Here is a 23476-nt window from a genome sequence, read left to right on the forward strand (position 1 = left end):
TGGTCCATAAAATGATGGTAGTCTCATATTCAAAGCAATAGTGGATGGTGAGATGTGGAGCCTGAAAGTTGAAGGCTATGTGCCCACGTAGCGTTTTAAAACGCACACTGAAAACCGGACTCCTTCCCAGAAATCGCATGTTTTTTTCAGCGCGATTTCACCGCGATTTTACCGCGATTATGTTTGCGATTTTGCCGCGATTTTCGCGTGCGATAGTCAAGCACTTTCCAAGCGATTTGAAGCATCGCTTGGAAAGTGATTGACAGGTTGGTCACACTCGTCAAACATAGTGTTTGACAAGTGTGAGCAGCTGTTTACTATTGAGGCCGCCTATGCAGCATCAATAGTAAAAGATAAAATGTTAAAAATGATAAAAAAATAAAAAATCAGGGGTATATTTACCTTCCGATGTCCCGCGCTGCATTCCCGGGCCTCAGCGTTCCCAGCGATGCCTTGAGAGACCTGTGATGACGTTGGTCTCGCGTTACTATAGCGATCTCGCGAGACCACGTCATCACAGGTCCTTGCCGCAAGGCATTACTGGGAACGCTGAGGCCCGGGAAGGCAGCGCGGGACGTCGGAAGATAAATATACCCCGATTTTTTATTCTTTTTTTTACAGGGGTATGGTACCCAGGGCCTGGAAGACAGTCTCCTCTCCTCCACACCGTGGGTACCAACCGCACATGAGACACTTAACTTCCCGCATGGTGGGCATAGCCACATGCGGGAAGTAAGCGGTTCTCATGCATTCCTATGGTTGTGGAATCGCGGCAATTCTATGCGATTCCGCACATAAGAATGAGCATGCTGCGATTTTTTCCGTGATGCGATTCCGCTGCGGAAAAAAGCGCAGCATTAGCACAGCATGTGGGGAATGCCATAGGAATGCATGGGGTGCGTTCTGTACACGATTTTTAAACGTTTTCGCAGCATTTTCGTGCCAAAAATCGAGGCAAAAACGCTTAAAAATCACATTGTGGGCACACAGCCGAAAGGTCAAAACATTGTTGCCCTTTTGCTTGTCCGTGTATATAAGGAAACAGTACGGAGATATTTCTTAAGATATTTTACTCTTAGGCCTGTGATGATAACAAGAGGCATCCTCTATGTCTACAGCAGGATTTCCCAAACTTGCCAATTTCTGATGCCTTGCTAATAACTCCATCACCTGTACAATACTAAGCAAATCCTGAAAACATGATCTGTTGTCTGACTGGTGGTTGGTAACACTGGTCTAGAGGAAAGAAGGTTTAATCAACATCAGAGATATTGATTCTTTACTGTTCAAGTAGTGAGATTATGGCACCTTCTGCCACAATGTTCTAATGGTCTATTCACTAAAAAAGTACAAGGAGGCTTGGACGCCTTACTTGAAAAATTTAATATTACAGGTTATGGTCATTAGATTCTGGGATGGGATGTTGATCCAGGGAGCTAGTCTGAATGCGGTATGTGGAGTCGGGAAGGAACTTCTCCACTGATATAGCAATGGTTTCATGTGGTTTTTGCCTTCTTCTGGATCAACAGTTTGGGGTATAGGTTGCACACAGTGGACTATTAATCATATACAGCAAAAAAATAAAAACAAAGATTCCAAAATTGATGTTTGCTTTCTATTTCTTCCCAACAGATCTCTGAATTTGGCCACTTCAGTGCCACTGCGCTCCACCGAACCCACAGAAGCAAAAGCTGCGTCTGTATGCAGCATCTGAAGCATAGAGTTCGAGCCACCAGCGCAACCATAGACTGCTAATGAATCAGAAGCGCACTGCTCCCCAGACAGGAGGAAGCCAAGAGGCAGGGGACTGGTGCGCTCCTGCTCAACAAGATGAGGATAAATGATTTATTGTCTGACATCGAGTATAGGGCATAAGGGGCAGAGCAGCTTCAAAGAAAGCCAAAATTAGTAGACATGCACCAATTCAGTTTTTTTAGTGTGCTTTTTAAAACTACCCATATACATTTAATAAATGGAGGTTGTCACATTTTATCAAGCCCACCAGTCATTTATTCACTCACAAATAACACCTCTAACAGACACCACTTCCTTTCTCCCCTGCCCATTGAAAGAAAACAAGTACAACTTGGCTGATCCAATAGATCTTTCACATAAGGAAAAATGGAAAAGAGAGAAACTAAATAGTTAAATACTGCAACTAATGTATATGTGGCTGCAGTTTCCAGCTTGTGTCGCCATTTCTTGACGCAGACTCATTACAGAGCAGATTTTACAGGCTGCATTAAAACATTTATTATGAAGGCATAAGTCAGATTTAATTGATCAGTAAATGTTTTGCAGATTTTGGCATCTGCTAAAGCCCTCGCTGCTATAAGCATGGCCATTAATAACATTTGATTACATGGTTTATGGATTTTCCATCTAGTTTTCTTAAAACAGGTATCTGTTTAAATGACAGAACTTATTTTATGCTTGTACCAACTGTGATAATCTAACCAATACCACCTCCCAATATTTATTTTATATGAACTTGCAGGCAAACTTAACTCTATCTAAAGCCAGTTCCCACGTCCCTATTTTACGGTCCGTGCACAGAAGCTATTTCTGGACCCACCGTGGTTTTCATAACTCTGAACTAACAGCCTGTGACCATTTACTCTGTGCAAAGGTGCCTGGGATGTCCAGGGAGATCAGTGCATACACTGCTCATGGCTGTCGTGAGAACCAGTGCATGCAATGATGTCGTGCCTACAACGTACAGGCTTCTAGGAGAATCTAACTTTGCCCCAAAATGATTCTTAGGCTGGAGTCACACACAACCATTAAAAAATCGGTCCGATTTTTATGGTACGAAATCGCACAAAGATTTCTTGTCCAGGGATCCGTCTGTCATCCGAATTTCCGGCGATGAACCGATTTTATTCGCATCTAAGCATCCGTTTGACATCCAATACCAATGCCTGATGCTCTTTCCTGTTGACCTGGAGAAGTCTGGCGATTTTATCGCAAGTCACACTTGTGGTCTGTTTGTAATCCGATTTTTAATCGCGCCCATAGACTTGCATTGGCGAGTCCGATCCGAAAATCGGTGACAATCGCAGCATGCTGCGATTGTCTCAGTCCGAGGAAACGTTCCGAAAAAAAATCGGATGATGGGAGCAGCACCATAGAATAACATTGGGACGAATGCAATGCGATTTTTTATCTCATTGCATTCGTCCGATTTTTTCGCTAGTGTGACTCCAGCCTTAGAATCTATATTTGTCAAGGAAAACAACAGCAGGTAGATCACACAAATCCTACCACTGCCACCAGTTTGTCAAAAGAACACAGCCGGGGAATCAAACAGATCTCCCAGCTGGTACCAACTTGTCGGGGAACAACACTCCGCCGCCGTCGCCACTCGCTAGGATAATTACAAAACTGGGTGACAAGGGATAGATGAGGCAGCTTCCACTACTAGGCCAGTTATTGGGGAACCCACAGTGAGCGTATGGAATATACACATCTGATCCGAATATAAATGGGAAAAAAAATTCCAAGTGCGGTGAAACTGCAGCAAAAAAAGTGCAATTCCACAACTGTTTTTTAATTTTTTTTTTTTTTTACCATGTTCACCATATGCTAAAAATGACCTGCCACTATGATTCTCCAGGTCATTACGAGTTCATAGACACCAAACATGTCTAGGTTCTTTTTTATGTAAGTGGTGAAAACAAAATTCCAAAGTTTGTTAAAAAAAAAAAAAAAAAAAAGGGTAATTTTCAGAGACCCGTAGTGTCTCCATTTTTCGTGATCTCGGGTTGGGTGAGGGCTTATTTTTTTGGTGCCGAGCTGACATTTTTAATGATATCATTTTGGTGGAGATACAATTTTTTGATCGCCCATTATTGCATTTTAATGCAATGTTGCGGTGACCAATTTTGGGGTTTTGACTTTTTTTCTCATTACGCCGTTTAGCGATCAGGTTATTTTTTTTTCATATTGATAGATTGGGCAATACCAAATGTGTATGTTTGATTTTTTCGTATTGTTTTATTTTTAATGTGTCAAAAGGGGGTGATTTGAACTTTTTTTTAAAAAAAATTATATTTTAAAAAACATTTTTTTTTAATTACTTTTGGCAAGCTTTAATAGTCTCCATGGGAATCTAGAAGCTGCCATAACCGGATCGGCTCTGTTACTTACATGCAATGATCACATCGCCTGTATGTAGCAGAATTGCTGACTTGCTATGAGCACCCCTCGACGGTCTGGCAGTGACAACCACAGAGGTCTGCAGGAGACCTCTGGTTGTCATGCTGATCCATCGGTGAACCGCGATCATGTGACAGGGTCACCAGCGGGCAAGATTTCCGGCGCGATTGTCGGAAGCGCGTGTTAAATGCCTGTCAGAGTTTGACAGCGGCATTTAACGGGTTAACAGCCGCGGATGGATCGCGATTCCACCCCCGGCTGTTCTGGGCACATGTCAGCTCCATCAAAGGGGAAGACATGACATGCGCTGTACATGTACGGAACATATCGTGAAGGGGTTAATTTTATTGTCTACTGGCTATTCCTTAGTTTACCAGCCAATTCTCCAAAGCAGGGATCACAGAGCTCTTTGTTATTGAGCTTGTAAGCGCTGCTCTAAAGTTGATAGGAACGCTGGATCTGGCTACCAGATCCAAACTGTCAATCAGACGCGCTCCGCCCCTAGACAAGCATGAAAACCTGAGTAAGAGGAGCAGTACGCCCCTGATTAGCAATGATGAGCCATAACTTTAGGTCAAGATAGCAAAGGTAAAAGATTGCATTTAATATAATATATAATCTATACTATAGTACCCATGTATTTCCCCTCTACCTGTTTTGCATTAATATATTATAAATGTACAGAAATATAAACCATGTGTTAGCACATACTTGATATAAGTGAGCGCATTGCCATCAGGAAATTCATAGGGGTGGCGTTTTCTAAAGACATGACCAACACGGCTGCAGGGAACAATTTCTAGGCTACCACCACACATCCAGACCCGGAAAGAGAGTTCTGCAATACAACAGGACATCATCACATCTCAAAAGCTGGACATAATTGTTTAGACAGTAAATACATAAGATTTTGACTTCCATTTTATGTATTAGCATGTTGTCTAATAAGAAAAGAGAACAACTCGAACAATAAGGTTATTGAACAATACTAATACAGAGATCTATAAAACATTTTGAATAAAAAGGATTATTCCCTTTTGGGGGATTTTTAGCAAATGGGTAAGAATGACAGATATGGGAACTAAACGGAACAGAGATCCCACAACCAACATTCACAAATTCAATGCAGTTTCAAGCATCTGGTTTTTCTGTTGCAATCAAAGTGATACATCAGACAACCGGCCAAGCAGATTTTAAATGCCATAAATGTCTAATAACTTTTCAAGGAGAATCGGTCACCAGGTTTTTCCTATGTAATCTGAGAGCAACATGATGTAGGGTTAGAGACCTTGATTCTAGTTATGTGTCACTTACTAGGTTGTGTCTTACTGTTTCCATAAAATCAGTATTTTGTTTTTAGAAGATTATCACAACAGGACTAGGTGTCTCGTGCTTCCAAGTCAACTGCTATGTGTAACCACGCCCTCACCACTGATTGGCAGCTTTTTGTATATTGACACAAAGCAGCCAATCAGTCGTGTGGGCGAGGTTATACAGAGCTCAGCACTCAGAGCTCTGCTAGATCTGCAGCAGAGAAAAAGGGATTTTATATCAACCAAGTGACACATTGATAAATGCATTGGAAAATTACAAATATGATAAACAAGTGCTGTTAACAGTGGTTAGACTATTATAGAGGCACAATGCTCTAACATAAACAATATAACGTATTCAAAGCCACACTATTTAATCAGAATAGTAGCAGTTTATTTTTAGAGAGACTAATACAATGTACTAAATAGTGCAAGTGTAGATAGATTAAAAAGGAATAATTATTAGGAAAGGTAGGCTTTTGTTTAATGCGTACTTTATGGGTTTGCAAACTTAGATTCCTCATGATTGCTAGAGCAAAGGCTGCAGCACTGATGTGAAGCCAATGCCCAGTCAGATTGTAACGTAGAGCACCACTCCACCAGTTTTTTTATTTTACTCCTGGAGTGGTGCCATTAATCTAAGTTCCCTGTCCTTAGTCTCATAATCACCAGCCGCCGTCTTCTTCTGTTATTGGCGGCACTCCAGTCTTCCGCAGGTTGTGACCAGTCTATGAGAGACAAAATGAGGATCTTATAGACTTACACTGAGAGCTTGTGACCATTACCCTCTAACTTCTGGTCAACCAGAAGTTGCAGTCACAAGATGGCGTATTGGGACCAGAGTAGTGATGGAAAGAGATAAAGATGGTAGCTGATTTATAAACAATAAAAATATTGGAGTGGTGCTTGGAAAAAAAATGATTTATTCCTGAACTAAATGCTAACAATGCTTCTATACACTTAGGGTCCCGTTACATTTAGCGATGCACCAGCAATCCCGACAACGATACGACCCGGTCAAGATCGCTGGTGCATCGCTAAATGGTCACTAGTGAGCTGCCACACAGGCAGATCTCAACAGTGACGCAGCAGCGATAAACGATCCGTCAGGGGTTGCTCTTACCTGTCACTCCGCAGCGATGATGACGACTTCCGCCTGCGTCCATGCATCGCTAGTCGGCGCCAGCGGGACGCCAACGAGGAAAAAATTGCCCAGGACATTCGAGTGCGATCAGCGATATCCGGCGGGGGGGGGGGGCGGTCGGAGGTAAGTGTCACATGTAGCGAGATCGCTGTTGCGTCACAAAATCCGTGACACTTTAGCGATATTGCTAGCGATCTCGCTGTGTGTGAAAGGCCCTTAAGGGACGGGTGCATTAACAATGGTCAATCATCAGGAACAAGCATTAATAGGAGCGAATGTTCATGAGCTGTCGATCACTCGACAATTAAAAATTACTGTTCTTGGCAGCACATCAACTTATGTAAACAAGTGATGTGCTGCCAAGAACACTGATTCTCTACAGTGCACAGGATGATCTGATCATTAATATGATTGTATTGTGTGCAGCAAGGGCGGTCGGCAGAGTATCTGAACAGGCTATTAAATGACCTACCAGTTTGCATGTAGCAGATTGGCAGCCATTTTACGTTCGCAGGTTGGCAAGTGTAAGCCCAATTTTATAAGAGGCTGCAGTACATAGCGCCCTTTATACTCATTGCAATGTTCTTGTAATGCATAGAGGCATATAGTCCTCCAGACCTTGACAAAAATAGGGAAATTATTGCGTTTGTTGTAGATGCCCTGTTTCTAAATACCCTAGACAAAGAAAAGTGGTGGTGGCACTCAGCACCGGCGGCACTCACTTTAGTTGCCCCCTCACCCCCTTTTCCTGCTACACTCTTGATCAGAGTATATACCAATGCTTCCCAACCAGAGATCCACTGAACATGGCAGTGTTGCTCATGAAAAACAGTCTCGGAAGATTTCATCTGCAGCCTACATTTTTTTAATGCGGAGAATACAATATATACTCTGGTTGCCATAGGTACCAAGATTACTTTTATTAAAAAGACATTCCCGTCACTGAAGTCTTTGGTACATATTGGGTTAACCGTTTTATAGCCCATCATATATGTAAACTGCGCACATTTACTATTCTGCAGTATATGGAGCTTTAAATCTCTCGCTCTTTTTTTTTGCCAAGTTAATAAAGTGTAATAAAAATCACAGACACACAGAGGAGGCGGCAGATTCACCCACACATTTGCTACAAATCATAAGATTTATGGGGAGACGCAGGAAGATAAATAGCTGCAAGAATGATTCATCCGTACTTTATGGTGCAAGAGATAAATGGGTCCAAAACTAGCAAATGTATACCGAGGTTACTTTTCCATCATTGCGGCTTTAGTGATTACTCATCAGCAGCCGGTACAACAGAATATGACAAATCCACGCAAATGATCATTTACTATCCATCTGTTATAGTCACGAGAACAAGCAACACTTTCATCCCAGAGAAAGGCAGCAAGGAAGACAGTGTGGGGTGCGGTACACGCAGCTTCCAGATTTAGGGCAGGGAAAATGTTCATGTAGACTCGTAATCAAATGTGGTCGCTTGTTTTGTTCTCCAATTATAGATCCAATGAATAAAGAATAAATGGAAATCTGGTAATCGGTGCACATTGCCGATTTTTTAGTAAGGCTGGAGTCACACTCAACAAATAAAAAATCAGTCTGATTTTAACGGTACGAAATCGCACAAAGATTTCATGTCCAGGGATCCGTCTGTCATCCCATTTTCCGGCGATGAACCGATTTTATTCGCATCTAAGCATCATAGAATCATAGAATCGTAGAGTTGGAAGGGACCTCCTGGTCTGTCCAGCCTCTGTTTGAAGACTTCCATTGAAGGAGAACTCACCACTTCTCGTGGCAGCCTGTTCCACTCTTTGATCACTCTAACTGTCAAAAAGTTTTTTCTAATATCTAATCTGTCTCCTCCCATTCAGTTTCATCCCATTGCTTCTAGTCTTTCCTTGTGCAAATGAGAATAAAGTTGATCTGTTATGATTGAGTCACCGTAGGAGGCAGACACAAAAATAGAAGCTACGTCCAGAAAAACAGAGAAATTGGCAACTATCAGATTGCAGACCCCTGAACCTATCAACACAACTAGCAGTAGCCGTGGGGGGTTCCTACGATGCCCTAGACCCCTCGATCACAGCCGGAGCGCTAAATAGCCTAAAGACAGAAAAGGAAATCTAAACTGCCCCAGAGCAGACCCCAAAGTAAAAGGCAGCCCCCAACATATAATGACGGTGAAGCAAGATGAAAAAACACTCACACAGATAGAAAGATAGGCTGAGCAAACAATGGGGCCCAAGCTAACTAAACAGAAAAGGAAAGGAAGGTTGCTGTCTGCAATCTGCCAAAACCCTATCAAAGACATAAGCCAACAAGCTGATATGAAAAAGACCCTGAAGAAGCTGGGCTTCAAAAACTAAATCAGCACTCAGGTATTTTCAGAAGACAGAGCTAAAGGAATTCAGCACACCCCAGCAGGGAATGGCAGAAATCCAGAAAAACAAAGCAAAACAAAGTCAAAGCACCAATGCAAAAAGCCGAGCAGAAAACTTAGCTTTAGAGGAGCAGGAATTCAGACTGGTCTCCAAGGATCCCACAGAGAAATCACCCGCAGGGCAGAAGGGCGTCGGCAGCCTTATATCCAGTCAGTAACTCCACTCAGCCAGTCATCATCATCAGACTCAGGTGTTTGGTAATCCGCCTCACTACCTTCCTTCACCAGAAGAGGGAGTTCATCAGACCTCAATGGTAAAGGGGAAAATGAACACATAACAGTACCTCCCCCTTGAGGAGGGGTCACTGAACCCTCATCCACGCCACCAGGGCGATCAGGGTGAGCCCGATGAAAGGCACGCACCAATCTTTTGGCATGAATATCAGAGGCAGAGACCCAGGAATTATCCTCCTGACCATAACCCTTCCACTTAACCAAATACTGGAGTCTCCGTCTAGCCAGACGGGAATCCAGTACTTTCTCTACCTCATATTCCATGTTACCTTCAACCAATACAGGGTCTGGAGGTGCCACCCCCGGAACAACAGGTTCAACAAACCTCTTCAACAAAGATTTATGGAACACATTATGGATTTTAAATGTGACAGGAAGAGCCAAACGAAAAGAGACCGGATTAAAAATCTCCAAAATCTTGTAAGGTCCAATAAATCTAGGCTTAAACTTAGGAGAAGCCACCTTCATAGCAATATTTTTTGATGATAACCACACCATATCACCAACCTTAAACTGGGGACCAATGGTCCTATGTCGGTTGGAAAACCGCTGGGCCTTTTCCTGGGAGAGAGATAACTTATCCACCACTTGGTCCCAGATCTGGTGCATTCTCTCCACCACAGTGTCAACACCTGGGCAGGCAGAGGGCTCCACCTGCCCTGAAGAAAATCGAGGATGAAACCCAAAGTTACAAAAAAAAGGTGACATCAAAGTGGCAGAAATAGCTCTATTATTTAAAGCAAATTCGGCCAAGGGCAAAAATGAAACCCAATCATCCTGATCAGCAGAAATAAAACATCTCAAATATGACTCCAAGGTCTGGTTTGTTCTCTCTGTCTGCCCATTGGTCTGAGGGTGAAAAGCAGAGGAGAAGGACAACTGAATTCCCAGCTTGGAACAGAAAGTTCTCCAAAATCTAGACACAAACTGGACTCCTCTGTCAGATACAATGTTCTCAGGAATCCCGTGCAAGCGAACCACCTGTTGTAAAAACAGGGGCACCAACTCAGAGGAAGACGGCAACTTAGGGAGTGGTACAAGATGAACCATCTTAGAGAACCTGTCACAAATCACCCAAATAACAGTCATCCTCTGAGAGACAGGCATATCAGAGATGAAATCCATTGAAATATGGGTCCATGGCCTCTTGGGGACAGGCAAAGGCATCAACAATCCACTAGAGCGAGAACACGATTTAGACCGGGAGCACGTCCCACAGGACTGCACAAAATTCCTGACATCACGAGACAAGGAGGGCCACCAAAAAGACCGACTCACCAGATCTCTAGTACCAAAAATACCTGGATGACCAGCCAAAGCAGAGCAATGAACTTCAGACATCACTCTCTTCTTCCACTGGTCAGGAACATACAACTTTCCACTGGGACAACGCTCAGGTTTGTCCTCCTGGAACTCTTCCAGAGCACGTCTCAAATCGGGCGAGATGGCAGAAAGAACTACCCCTTCGCCTAAGATGGTAGCAGGCTTGGTCACCACAGGAGAATCAGCAAAGAAGCTCCTAGAGAGGGCGTCTGCCTTGACATTCTTAGTTCCAGGAAGAAAAGAAACCACAAAATCAAAACGTGTAAAAAACAAGGCCCACCTATCCTGTCTAGGGTTCAAGAGCTTAGCCGACTCTAGGTAAATCAAATTCTTGTGGTCAGTGAGGACCACGACTTGATGCTTAGCTCCCTCCAACCAATGTCTCCACTCCTCAAATGCCCATTTCATGGCCAACAGTTCCCGATTCCCCACATCATAGTTACGTTCAGATGGAGAGAACTTTCGGGAAAAGAAAGCACAGGGATTCATTTCAGATGTTACAGGATCCTTTTGGGACAAAACAGCTCCTGCACCAATCTCAGAAGCATCCACCTCTACCTGGAACGGAAGTGAGACATCAGGTTGCCGCAAAACCGGGGCGGAGGTGAATCTTCGCTTCAGCTCCTGAAAGGAAGAAACAGCCTCCGGAGACCAATTTAACACATCAGCACCCTTCTTAGTCAAATCAGTCAATGGCTTGGCAATACTAGAAAATTTTGCTATAAATTTCCGATAAAAATTAGCAAAACCCAAAAACTTCTGGAGGGCCTTCAAAGAAGTGGGCTGAACCCAATCATAAATGGCCTGTACCTTGGCCGGGTCCATTTCAGTAGTTGACGGGGACAAAATAAATCCCAAAAAAGAAATCCTCTGTACTCCAAAAAGGCATTTAGATCCTTTGACATACAGGGAATTCTCCCTCAAGATCCGGAACACAGTCCAAATATGTTCCACATGAGAATCCCAATCCTTGGAGAAGATCAAAATATCATCCAGATAGATAATCAAAAATGTATCGACAAAATCTCGGAAAATATCGTTCATGAAGCACTGGAAGACAGAAGGGGCATTAGTGAGCCCAAAAGGCATCACCAGGTACTCAAAATGTCCCTCCGGAGTATTAAACGCCGTCTTCCATTCATCCCCATGCTTAATGCGAATAAGATTATACGCCCCCCTGAGGTCAAGCTTGGTAAACCAGCAAGCACCTTTAACTCTGGAGAATAGATCAGAAATCTGGGGTAACGGATACTGATATTTAACAGTAATTTTGTTGAGGGCACGATAATCAATACAAGGTCTTAATGATCCACCTTTTTGGCTACAAAAAAAAAACCGGCACCCAAGGGTGACGAGGATGGTCTAATATGACCCTTCTCCAATGCCTCCTTAATATAGGATCGCATAGCCTCGTGCTCGGGTACAGATAAATTGAAGAGCCGACCCTTGGGAAATTTACACCCCGGGCTCAGTTCAATTGCACAGTCATAACTCCTATGAGGAGGCAGAGACGCAGACTCATTCTCACTAAATACATCATAAAAGTCCGCCAAATAATCAGGAACATCATGCGACTGAGGAGAGGTGGAAAACACCGGAGCCTCACTAAAGGCACACCGACAACCCCAACTCACCACAGACACAGATTTCCAATCCAAAACTGGATTATGAATTTGTAACCAGGGAAACCCCAGAACAATAGTATCATGCAGATTATGCAACACCAAAAATCTATAATTTTCTTGATGGTCTGGGGCGACCCGCATTACCACCTGGGTCCAAAACTGAGGTTTATTTTTAGCCAAAGGAGTAGCATCAATCCCCCTCAAAGGGATAGGCGTCTGCAGAGGTGTCATCGGAAATCCACAACGTTTAGCAAAATCCAAGTCCATTAGGTTTAGGGCTGCTCCCGAATCCACAAAAGCCTTGGCGGAAAATGTGGACAGGGAGCAGATCAGAGTAATAGCCAGAAGAAACTTAGGTTGAACACCACCAACAGAAAACGTGTGTGCAAAGCGTTTCTCTTGTTTAGGACAGACAGAAATAATATGCGAGGCATCTCCACAGAAAAAACACAACTTATTACGCCTTCTGAACTCCTGACGCTGCTCTCTGGAAAAAACTATCACATTGCATAGGTTCAGACATTTGTTCAACAGGTGGCAACACCTCTCGTGCAGCTTTGCGTTCACGCAAACGCCGATCAACCTGAATGGCTAATGACATAGAATCGTCAAGACCAGAGGGAACAGGAAATCCCACCACAGAATCTTTTACGGCTTCTGACAACCCCTTCCAAAAGAGAGCAGCCAAGGCATTATCATTCCAGGTAGTAAGTACTGCCCACTTTCGGAATTTTTGACAGTACAATTCTGCAGAATCACGACCCTGGTTCAATGCCAGCAGGGTATTTTCAGCCTGATCAATGGCATTAGGTTCGTCATACAACAACCCCAAGGCCTGAAAAAATGCGTTCACATTAGTCAGAATAGGATCATCTGGTTTCAAAGAAAACGCCCAATCCTGGGGATCGCCACGCAGCAAAGAGATGACAATTTTAACCTGCTGCGCGGAGCTCCCTGACGAGTTAGGCTTCAAGGCAAAAAATAATTTACAATTATTTTTGAAATTCAAAAATTTAGACCGATCCCCAAAAAATACATCAGGTGTAGGAATCTTTGGTTCAGCAGCATGTGAATGAGCAAGGTAGGCGGAAAATCCCCGCACTTCCGCAGCGAGCTGCTCCACACGATCAGACAATTGCTTTATCTCCATTGAGAGAAAAAAAAATTCCCCCTACGGCCTCAGAGATATAGAGGAAAAAATATACACAATTTTTTTTTTTTTTTTTACAATTCTTTCCTGCTATTGAGTACCCTAGGATCTGCGGTATGGCGGGTGATTCTGTTATGATTGAGTCACCGTAGGAGGCAGACACAAAAATAGAAGCTACGTCCAGAAAACCAGAGAAGTTGGCAACTATCAGATTGCAGACCCCTGAACCTATCAACACAACTAGCAGTAGCCGTGGGGGGTTCCTACGATGCCCTAGACCCCTCGATCACAGCCGGAGCGCTAAATAGCCTAAAGACAGAAATGGAAATCTAAACTGCCCCAGAGCAGACCCCAAAGTAAAAGGCAGCCCCCAACACATAATGACGGTGAAGCAAGATGAAAGAACACTCACACAGATAGAAAGATAGGCTGAGCAAACGATGGGGCCCAAGCTAACTAAACAGAAAAGGAAAGGAAGGTTGCTGTCTGCAATCTGCCAAAACCCTATCAAAGACATAAGCTAACAAGCTGATATGAAAAAGACCCTGAAGCAGCTAGGCTTCAAAAACTAAATCAGCACTCAGGTATTTTCAGAAGACAGAGCTAAAGGAATTCAGCACACCCCAGCAGGGAATGGCAGAAATCCAGAAAAACAAAGCAAAACAAAGTCAAAGCACCAATGCAAAAAGCCGAGCAGAAAACTTAGCTTTAGAGGAGCAGGAATTCAGACTGGTCTCCAAGGATCCCACAGAGAAATCACCCGCAGGGCAGAAGGGCGTCGGCAGACTTATATCCAGTCAGTAACTCCACTCAGCCAGTCATCATCATCAGACTCAGGTGTTTGATAATCAGGCTCACTACCTTTCTTTACCAGAAGAGGGAGTTCCTCGGGCCTCAGTAGTGAAGGGGAAAATGAACTCACAACATTGATCCTTCTACAATGTGACAGCCCTTTAGATATTAGTAGACAGCTATTAAGTCTCCTCTCAGTCTTCTCTTTTGCAAACTAAACATTCCTAAATCCTGCAACCTTTCCTCATAAGACAGGGTTTGCAGACCGGTCACCATTCTGGTCGCTCTTTTCTGAACTTGCTCCAGTTTGTTGATGTCTTTTTTAAAATGTGGTGCCCAAAACTGGACACAATATTCCAGATGAGGTCTGACCAAAGAGGTGTAGAGGGAAATAATGACTTCACGTGATCTAGACTGTATGCTTCTGTTAATACATCCTAGAATTGCATTTGCCTTTTTTGCTGCTGCATCACACTGCTGACTCATATTCAGTCTGTGATCTATTAGTATACCAAGTCTTTTTCACATGTGCTGTCACTTAGCCCTATTCCTCCCATTCTATATATGCTTTTTTCATTTTTATTGCCCAGATGTAGTACTTTGCATTTCTCCCTGTTAAAAACCATTCCGTTACTTGCTGCCCACTTCTCCAGTTTATTTAAATCTTTTTGAATCCTCTCTCTCTCTTCTCTAGTATTAGCTATCCCTCCTAGTTTTGTGTCATCAGCAAATTTAATCAGTTTACCCTCAATTCCTTCATCTAAATCGTTGATAAAGATGTTGAACAATACAGGGCCCAGGACAGAGCCCTGTGGTACCCCACTTGAGACATTCTTCCAACTGGATGTGCAGCCATTTACGACCACTCTTTGGGTCCGATCACTAAGCCAGTTATGAATCCACGTAACAGTTGCCTTGTCCATTCCATACGTAGTCATTTTTTCAATAAGGATTGTATGAGAGACTTTGTCAAATGCTTTGCTGAAGTCAAGATATACTATATCCACAGCATTTCCTTGATCCACCCAATCAGTGATTCCGTCATAGAAGGAAATTAAGTTAGTCTGACATGACTTATTAGTTACAAACCTATGCTGACTCTGTTTAATCACTTCATTCTTATCCAGGTACTGACATACATGTTGTTTAATAATTTGTTCAAAGACCTTTCCTTGAATAGAAGTCAGACTCACCGGCCTATAGTTGCCTGGGTCCACCTTCTTCCCCTTTTCCCTTTCCATCAAATTGACATCCAATGTCAATGCCTGATGCTCTTTCCTGTTGACCTGGAGAAGTCTTGCGATTTAATCGCAAGTCACACATGTGGTGCGTTTTCAATGCGATTTTTAATCGCATCCATAGACTTGCATTGGCGAGTCCGATCCGAAAATTGGTGACAATCGCAGCATGCTGCGATTGTCTAGGTCCGAGGAACGGATCCGATAAAAAAACGCATGATGGGAGCAGCAACATAGAATAACATTGGGACGAATGCAATGCGATTTTTTATCGCATTGCATTCGTCCGATTTAATCGCTAGTGTGACCCCGGCCTAAAAGTGCTATCCATTGTTTTCTTTAACCGATGTAAATTTGATCAAAGGTTTATTGGTCCATTTTTCACGTATTTGGAGACATCAGTCGTGTGAATCTACCCGTACCAGCAAAATCATCTTACAATCTGATCAGACAGTGCAAAATTAATATATGGGCCCTTCACAGTCCAATATATCATCATAATGCACAAGTCCACCCATTTAAAGCCATCCTTTCTATAAAAAAAAAAAAATCCTAATCTGAAGACCTAAAATTAAATGCCTATGAGGATAGGGGTACTGAGCTGTTCTGATGTGCAAGTTTGGTTTTGGCATTATCGGCCGGTATAAATGACCCTTATTATGGGCAGCCATCTTTATCACATAATAAAACAGTTGTCTTTCTACTGGCTGACGAACACAAAGTGATCTATTCTCCTTTGCCTTTACTTGATGTTTTGCCCGCTTAAGGATCTCATTGAAGCCTTCTGACAGCGAATCCCCCCTCCCTTGACGGCCTTAAAAAAAATAAATTGGTCTGTTTGGTCTCTTTATGCAAGAAAACATCTCCTGATAAATATAAATCACATCTGACACTTTATTACAAGGCTGTGATCAGCAGTGATACTTTTCCGCCTACACGACTACTGTGGCTCTCCATAAGAAATACCCAGCTGCACAAATCCGCTTGCGCTGCCAAGCAACCTCACACCTACTACAATCGCTCCAGAAGACACAAAACTAGCATAAACTCACCAAAGTTTTCTCCGCCCCAAATGTCCATCTGAGTATCGTACTTTCCTAACTGGTTGAACCATGACTTGTCAATCACAAATATACCACCAGCAATTACAGGAGTCCTGAAAAAGAAAAAAAGGCAAAAACAAGATAATTGTAGTTAGCAAGGGAGAAGCACTAGAAACATTTCATACTTTGGCCACGTTCTCACATTGGATAATCCAATGCATTTAAAAGTTCAAGAAAAGTGGAAGTTAGTTCTTGTAGACCTAAAATAACTAATCAGTTTAAAGGGGTTGTACTCTATGTTACCGTAGACTTGTGAATCCTCACACCGTGCACACTGTGTGCTGTGAGGATTCTCCGATGCTGGCGCTGGAAGCGGGTGGTCTTGTGTCCACAAATATGTAATTTGCATATTTCAGGCACATTCCAACTAGACTATGTCCGGCCTTGCTTAATACACTTGCTGTGCAAGTCTAGTTTGTTTGTGACCGTATGTATGCAAATCACATACTTGCGGTCATGCACCTGCTGCTCATGGCACCGGAGAATCTCCGCAGCGTGCAGTGTGAGCGACATGACTATTCACAAGTCTGCAGTGACAGAGTGTCTGCAGACTTGTACCCTAAGGCCGGACAACCCCTTTAAAGAAGCTGTTTGTTTTTGATGCATTCTTAATAATGTAAAAAAAAGGCATGTAACATCACAATTTCATTTTTAAGTGCAGAATCTTGGCAATTTTTCACTAAAGATGAAAAAAGAAAAACTCATTAATGATGCAATATCAAATCCATACCAAGAGAAAAATTAAAAGCGGCATCAAAAAAGAGACGAAAACACAACAAAATGCAATAAACGTGCAGAATAAACCGTAACTAATACACTACATGGAAACAGGCCCTAACTGAGTTATATAAGCGAATGTTAGTGTATAAATGCTTCATTGAAATAAATATGCTTACACAGACGTAGCAAAATATATATAGAAATACTTCTATACTGTGTATTATTCCTTAACGCTGAGCAATACATGAAGTGTAACAGTGGTTGCTATGTGTAAAAAAAGCCATGAACAAATGAGAACATGAACGTCGTGATGCAGAAGTCGAAGAAACAAAAACAAAGTTATTGAGCTTACACATTAAAGGGAATCTGTCTGCAGGTTTTTTTATGTAATCTGAGCAGAGACCCTGATTTCAGTGATGTGTCACTTGTGCACCAGCTCGCTGTAGTTTCAATACAATCAGTGTTTAATCAGCAGGAGATTATCAGGACAGGACTAGGTGTCCCATGCCAGGCAGTCCAGCTAATCTGGTATAACCCTGCCCCCCCACGACAGACTGAAAGCTTGTTGGCAATGCACAGTATACACAGGAAGCTGCCAATCAGTGGTGTGGGCGGGGTTATACACAGTTTAGAATTCTGAGCACTACTACATTTACAGCAGAGATGCTACCAAAACTGCACCAAGCAGTCCAGTAAGTGACATCACTGGAATCAGGTTCTCTGCCCCTACGTTATGCTGCTCTCAGATTACATGGCAACAACCTGCTGATCGATTCCCTTCAAAAGACATGCATGTTTAAAAATTAAGGTGCAGGGTTGTTTCTTTAAGGAAATCTACTCACTTTGTCATTTTCACTGCTAAATTTCCACATAGAAAATCTGCAGTGGCAAAAACTGCATCAACTGTGCCAATATGCTAATGAGCGCAGCATAGGAGAGAGTGGGAGACTTTCAACTGAGATATAGTATCATGGAAATGTTTTGGGCAAATATTTCAAAGCAGACTGGGGTTTCAAGGTGTGCTGTTCAAGCTATTTTGAAGCACCAAGAAATGGGCAATGTGGAGGATCGTAGGCACCGAAGAAACTTTGTGCAGGAAATTCAACAATATGCACAAAAACATAACAACTTGCAAAGGAAATTGCAGATCCACTAGCCATAATCTTTGAAAAATCCTGGAAAGCAGGAAAAGTCCCAGAAGACTGGAGAAGGGCAAATGTTGTCCCTATCAACAAAAAAGGAAAGAAGATGGAGACAGGAAATAACAGGCCTGTGAGCCTTACTTCTATACCAGGAAAGATATTTGAACAAATTATTAAACAGCATGTATGCAAGTACTTGGATAAGAACACCGTAATTAACCACAGCCAGCATGGGTTTGTAGCATACAAGTCATGCCAGACTAATCTAATTTCCTTCTATGATGGAATCACTGGCTGGGTGGATCAGGGAAATGCGGTAGCTATAGTATATCTCGACTTCAGCAAAGCAATTGATAAAGTATGTCATACTATCCTTATTGAGAAAATGACTAAGTATGGGATTGACAAGGCTATGGATAAGTGGATTCATAACTGGCTCAGTGATCATAACCAAGAGTGGTGATAAATGGTTGCACATCCAATCGGAATTGTGTTTCAAATGGGGTACCACAAGGCTCTGTCCTGGCCCCAATGTTGTTCAACACTTTTGCAAATGATCTAGATAAGGGAACTGAAGGTAAACCCATCATATTTTCAGATGATGCAAAGCTTGGAGAGATAGCTAACACTAGAGAAGACAGAGAAAGGATTCAGAAGGATCTAGATAAGCTTCAACAATGGGCAGCAACTAATACAATGGTATTTAGGGAGAAATGCAAGATTATTCATCTGGGCAAGAAAAATGAAAATTGCATCTACAGAATGGGAGGAATAGAACTAAGTAACACCACCTGTGAAAAAGACTTGGGTATACTAATAGATCACACTGGACATGAGTCAACAGTGTGATGTAGCAGCAAAAAAGGCAAACAAAGTTCTAGGATGTTTAAGAGAAGCATACAGTCTAGATCACATGAAGTAATTATCCCCCCTCTACTCCTCCTTGGTCAGAACTCATCTGGAATACTGTGTACTGTTCTGGGCACATTTTAAAAAAGACATTGAAAAACTGGAGCAAGTTCAGAGAAGAGCTACCCGGATGGTGAGCGGACTGCAGAGTATGTCCTACGAGAAACGGTTAAAGGATCTGGGAATGTTTAGCTTGCAAAAAAGGAGACTTACTGTATTAGATGTCTACAAATATCTGAAGGGATGTCACAGTGTAGAGGGATCATCATTATTCTCATTTGATCATAGAAACACGAGAACAAACACTAGAGCAGGTACAAAGGAGGGCAACAAAATTAATAAAGGGGATGGGGGAACTACAATACCCAGAGAGATTAGCAAAATTAGGATTATTTAGTCTAGAAAAAAGATGACTGAGGGGTGATCTAATAACCATGGATAAGTATATAAGGGGACAATACAAATATCTCTCCGAGGATCAGTTTATACCAAGGAAGGTGACGGTCACAAGGGGGCTTTCTCTGCGTCTGGAGGAGAAAAGGTTTTTCCACCAACATAGAAGAGGATTCTTTACAGTTAGGGCAGTGAGAATCTGGAATTCCCTGCCTGAGGAGGTGGTGATGGCGAACTCAGTCGAAGGGTTCAAGAGAGGCCTGGATGTCTTCCTGGAGCGTAACAATATTGTATCTTACAGTTATTAGGTTCTTTAGAAGGACGTAGATCTGGGGATTTATTCTGACAGAATTTTATAGGCTGAACTGGATGGACTAATGTCTTTTTTCGGCCTTACTAACTATGTTACTATGTAATGGGATGAAACTGAAAGGGAGAAGATACAGATTAGATATTAGAGAAAACTTTTTGACAGTGAAGGTGATTAATGAGTGGAACAGGCTGCCACGAGAGATGCTGAGTTCTCCTTCAATGGAAGTCTTCAAACGAAGGCTGGACAGACATGTGTCTGAGATGGTTTAGTGAATCCTGCATTGAGCAGGGGGTTGGACCAGATGACCCTGGAGGTCCCTTCCAACTCTAACATTCCATGTTAGCTTAAAATTAATGCATATTTATACCTTTTTTTCTTGATTGTATTTTTTTTAGTTGTGTTTTTAAGATTAGGAATCCTATGATATGGAAGAGCGCTACCTGAGCGTAGCAAAATGATAAAGTCAATGATTATGTAAATTGTATATGCTCACCTGAGACGGTTGTGCAGGACAGGTACGACAAGAAAAAAACTTTGCAGATCGTTGGGATCTTATCTGCGGTGTGCAGCTCATCTGAAGGATGTGGAGATGAAAATCTCCATGAAAATGCTCGCAAACTGAAGAAAATCAGTAAAAATAAAAATGTAGGTCTTGAAATTGATATTTTCCCAAGGAAACATTTTACTGCTGTATTTTCTGCCACAGAAATGGCAGAAATTAAGATTAAAACACAGCATTTTTGAGCTGTGTGTGAAGGCATCCTAAATGTTGTCTCGACTACAGGGAAGCCTGCCTCTTCCAACCACTCAGTAATGGACGGCACTCATCGTATACAAAGCTGGCAACATTTAATAAAATATTGAATCAAATCATAGACAATTACAAATCCCCGAGTTCACATAATGCCCCCAGGTAGTAAAGCTTAGGAGACAGATCTAATAAAAAAACATATTAATAGTTCGAACAGAAGCAGCGCTCACCGTATGAAGGACGTTGGGTCTGAGCGGGACATCTTCTGTTCTATGGGAATCTGTTCCCACTTGAAATGCAGACTCCAGTCAAAACCTAATAAAATTGGATAAACAGCAAAACCATAAGCCGCGTGCATTAGGTTTTGGCCGGGGTCACACTGGCGAGGAATACGGCCGAGAGAGAGGCGCTAAAAGCACGCATTACACACGGACCAATGATTCTCTATGGGGTCACTCACACCAGCCGTATATTTCTCATCCGTATTCTACGGTCTGTGCCAATCGCAGCATGCTGCGATTGTCAGCGTACTACGGCCGTAATACACCAATGCAAGTCTATGGGTGCGCAAAAAATACGGATTACACACGGAACACACGTGTGACCTGCGAGAAATACGCACCCGGTGTCTTTTAGCAAAGCCGGCAATTCAGTGCACTATACAGTAAACTCACACTGACAGGTTTAATAAAGAAACGAAAGAATAGATATATACACATAGAATACACACATATATATATATATATATATATATATATATATATATGCATTCTATGTGTCTATATCTATTCTTTCATTTCTTTATTAAAACTGTCATAGGGCTCCATTATATGTCCATTTTGTAAGCCTGCGAGAAAATCTCACCATACGGATGCCATACGGATTACATACGGATGCTTACATGCGCAAAATACGCGACCAGCCGACCACACCTTGATTACGGATGACATACGGATTACATACGGATGCTGACATGCGCAAAATACACGACCACACCTTGATTACGGATGACATACGGAGCACTATTTAGGGGTCTGTCATCCGTATTACGCATGTAAAATACTGACCGTATTTTGCGTCGGTTAGTGTGACCCCGGCCTTTGTCTTACCTACATAGCAAGTTTATTCTCTATTGAGGCTAATGGGCAAAGTCATGGCTAAAGTCATCTTCACTATTAATTTCAACAAGGCAAAAAGACAAGAAAGTCTCTAGTAAAAAAAACCCAAAAACATTAAACCCCGGAACAAATAAGATCTGAATCCCCTCCTACCACAAGTATAGCCCTGCAGATATACCACATTAACATTCAGTGGGTGAAATAAGTATTGAACACTTCACCAGTTTTCTAAGTAAATACACATTTAAAGGTGCTCTTGACATGAAATTTTCACCAGATGACGGTAAGGCCATGTGCGCACGTTGCGGATTTGCTTGTGGAAATTTCTGTGTGGACTCTGCTTCTCTTGGCAGATTTGTAAGCTAAATAAAGATATATTATTTTTACAAAAATAATTGTGATGTAACCTCCATGTTCAAGCTTTTCTTTTTCATTCTCCATTGAAGACCATAATATAATTGCATACCATATTCAAATATGTTTGCACACAAAACAAATATAAGTGAATATATATATATATATATATATATATATATACACACACACAGTATATATAAATATATATATAAATATATACTGTATATATATATATATATATATATACTGTGTGTATATATATATATATAATATTAGTATATATATATATTCTATATTATATATATGTCTCTCTCTATATCTATAAAAATCTATATATATCTATACGTACAATGAGGAGAAAAAAGTATTTAGTCAGCCACCAATTGTGCAAGTTCTCCCACTTAGAAAGATGAGATAGGCCTGTAATTCACGTCATAGGTAGACGACAACTATGTGAGTCAAAATGAGAAAACAAATCCAGAAAATCACCTTGTCTGATTTAGCAAGATTTATTTTGCAAATTATGGTGGAAAATAAGTATTTGGTCACCTAAAAACCTGCAAGATTTCTGGCTCTCACAGATCTGTAACTTCTTCTTTAAGAGGCTCCTCTGTCCTCAACTCATTACTTGTAGTAATGGCATCTGTTTGAACTTGTTCTCAGTATAAAAGACACCTGTCCACAACCTAAAACAGTCACACTCCAAACTCCACTATGGTGAAGACCAAAGAACTGTCGAAGGACAGCAGAAACAAAAGTGTAGCCCTGCACCAGGCTGTGAAGACTGAATCTGCAATAGGCAAGCAGCTTGGTGTGATGAAATCTACTGTGGGAGCAATAATAAGAAAATGGAAGACATACAAGACCACTGATAATCTCCCTCGATCTAGGCCTCCACGCAAGATCTCATGCCGTGGGGACAAAATGATCACAAGAACGGTGAGCAAAAATCCCAGAACCACACGGGGAGAGCTAGTAAATGACCTGCATAGAGCTGGGACCACCGTAACAAAGGCTACCATCATTAACACACTATGCTGCCAGGGACTCAGATCCTGCAGTGCCAGACAGATGTGCCCCCCTGCTTAAGTCAGTACATGTCCGGGCCTGTATGAAGTTTGCTAGAGAGCATTTGGATTAACCAGAAGAGTATTTGGAGAATGCCATATGATCTGCTGAAACCAAAGTAGAAGTGTTTGGTAGAAACAAAACTGAGACAGAATGCTGAGTTGCATCCAAAGAACACCATACCT

The 23476-nt window shown here is 42.1% G+C and overlaps 1 protein-coding gene and 1 long non-coding RNA gene across 2 annotated transcripts in view; one reads left to right on the plus strand and one right to left on the minus strand.

The window, feature by feature from the left end:
* The window catches only part of LOC141055547 (uncharacterized), a 47518-nt gene extending 45270 nt beyond the window's left edge, over positions 1–2248 (plus strand). The window contains exon 4 of the long non-coding RNA XR_012221489.1: positions 1633–2248. This is a non-coding gene — a long non-coding RNA (uncharacterized lncRNA). The remainder of the gene's footprint in view (positions 1–1632) is intronic.
* GALNT16 (polypeptide N-acetylgalactosaminyltransferase 16) overlaps positions 1–23476 on the minus strand; it is a 221034-nt gene that overhangs the window by 18216 nt on the left and 179342 nt on the right. The window contains exons 8-10 of the mRNA XM_073552166.1: positions 20979–21063; positions 16470–16573; positions 4870–4996 (exon numbers count right to left, since the gene is read on the minus strand). Coding sequence (XP_073408267.1) covers positions 4870–4996; positions 16470–16573; positions 20979–21063 — 316 coding nt within the window. The remainder of the gene's footprint in view (positions 1–4869; positions 4997–16469; positions 16574–20978; positions 21064–23476) is intronic.

Source organism: Dendrobates tinctorius, unplaced genomic scaffold, assembly GCF_039654945.1.
Source record: "Dendrobates tinctorius isolate UK_male_01 unplaced genomic scaffold, ASM3965494v1 ptg000186l, whole genome shotgun sequence".
NCBI classification, from domain to species: Eukaryota; Metazoa; Chordata; class Amphibia; order Anura; family Dendrobatidae; genus Dendrobates; species Dendrobates tinctorius.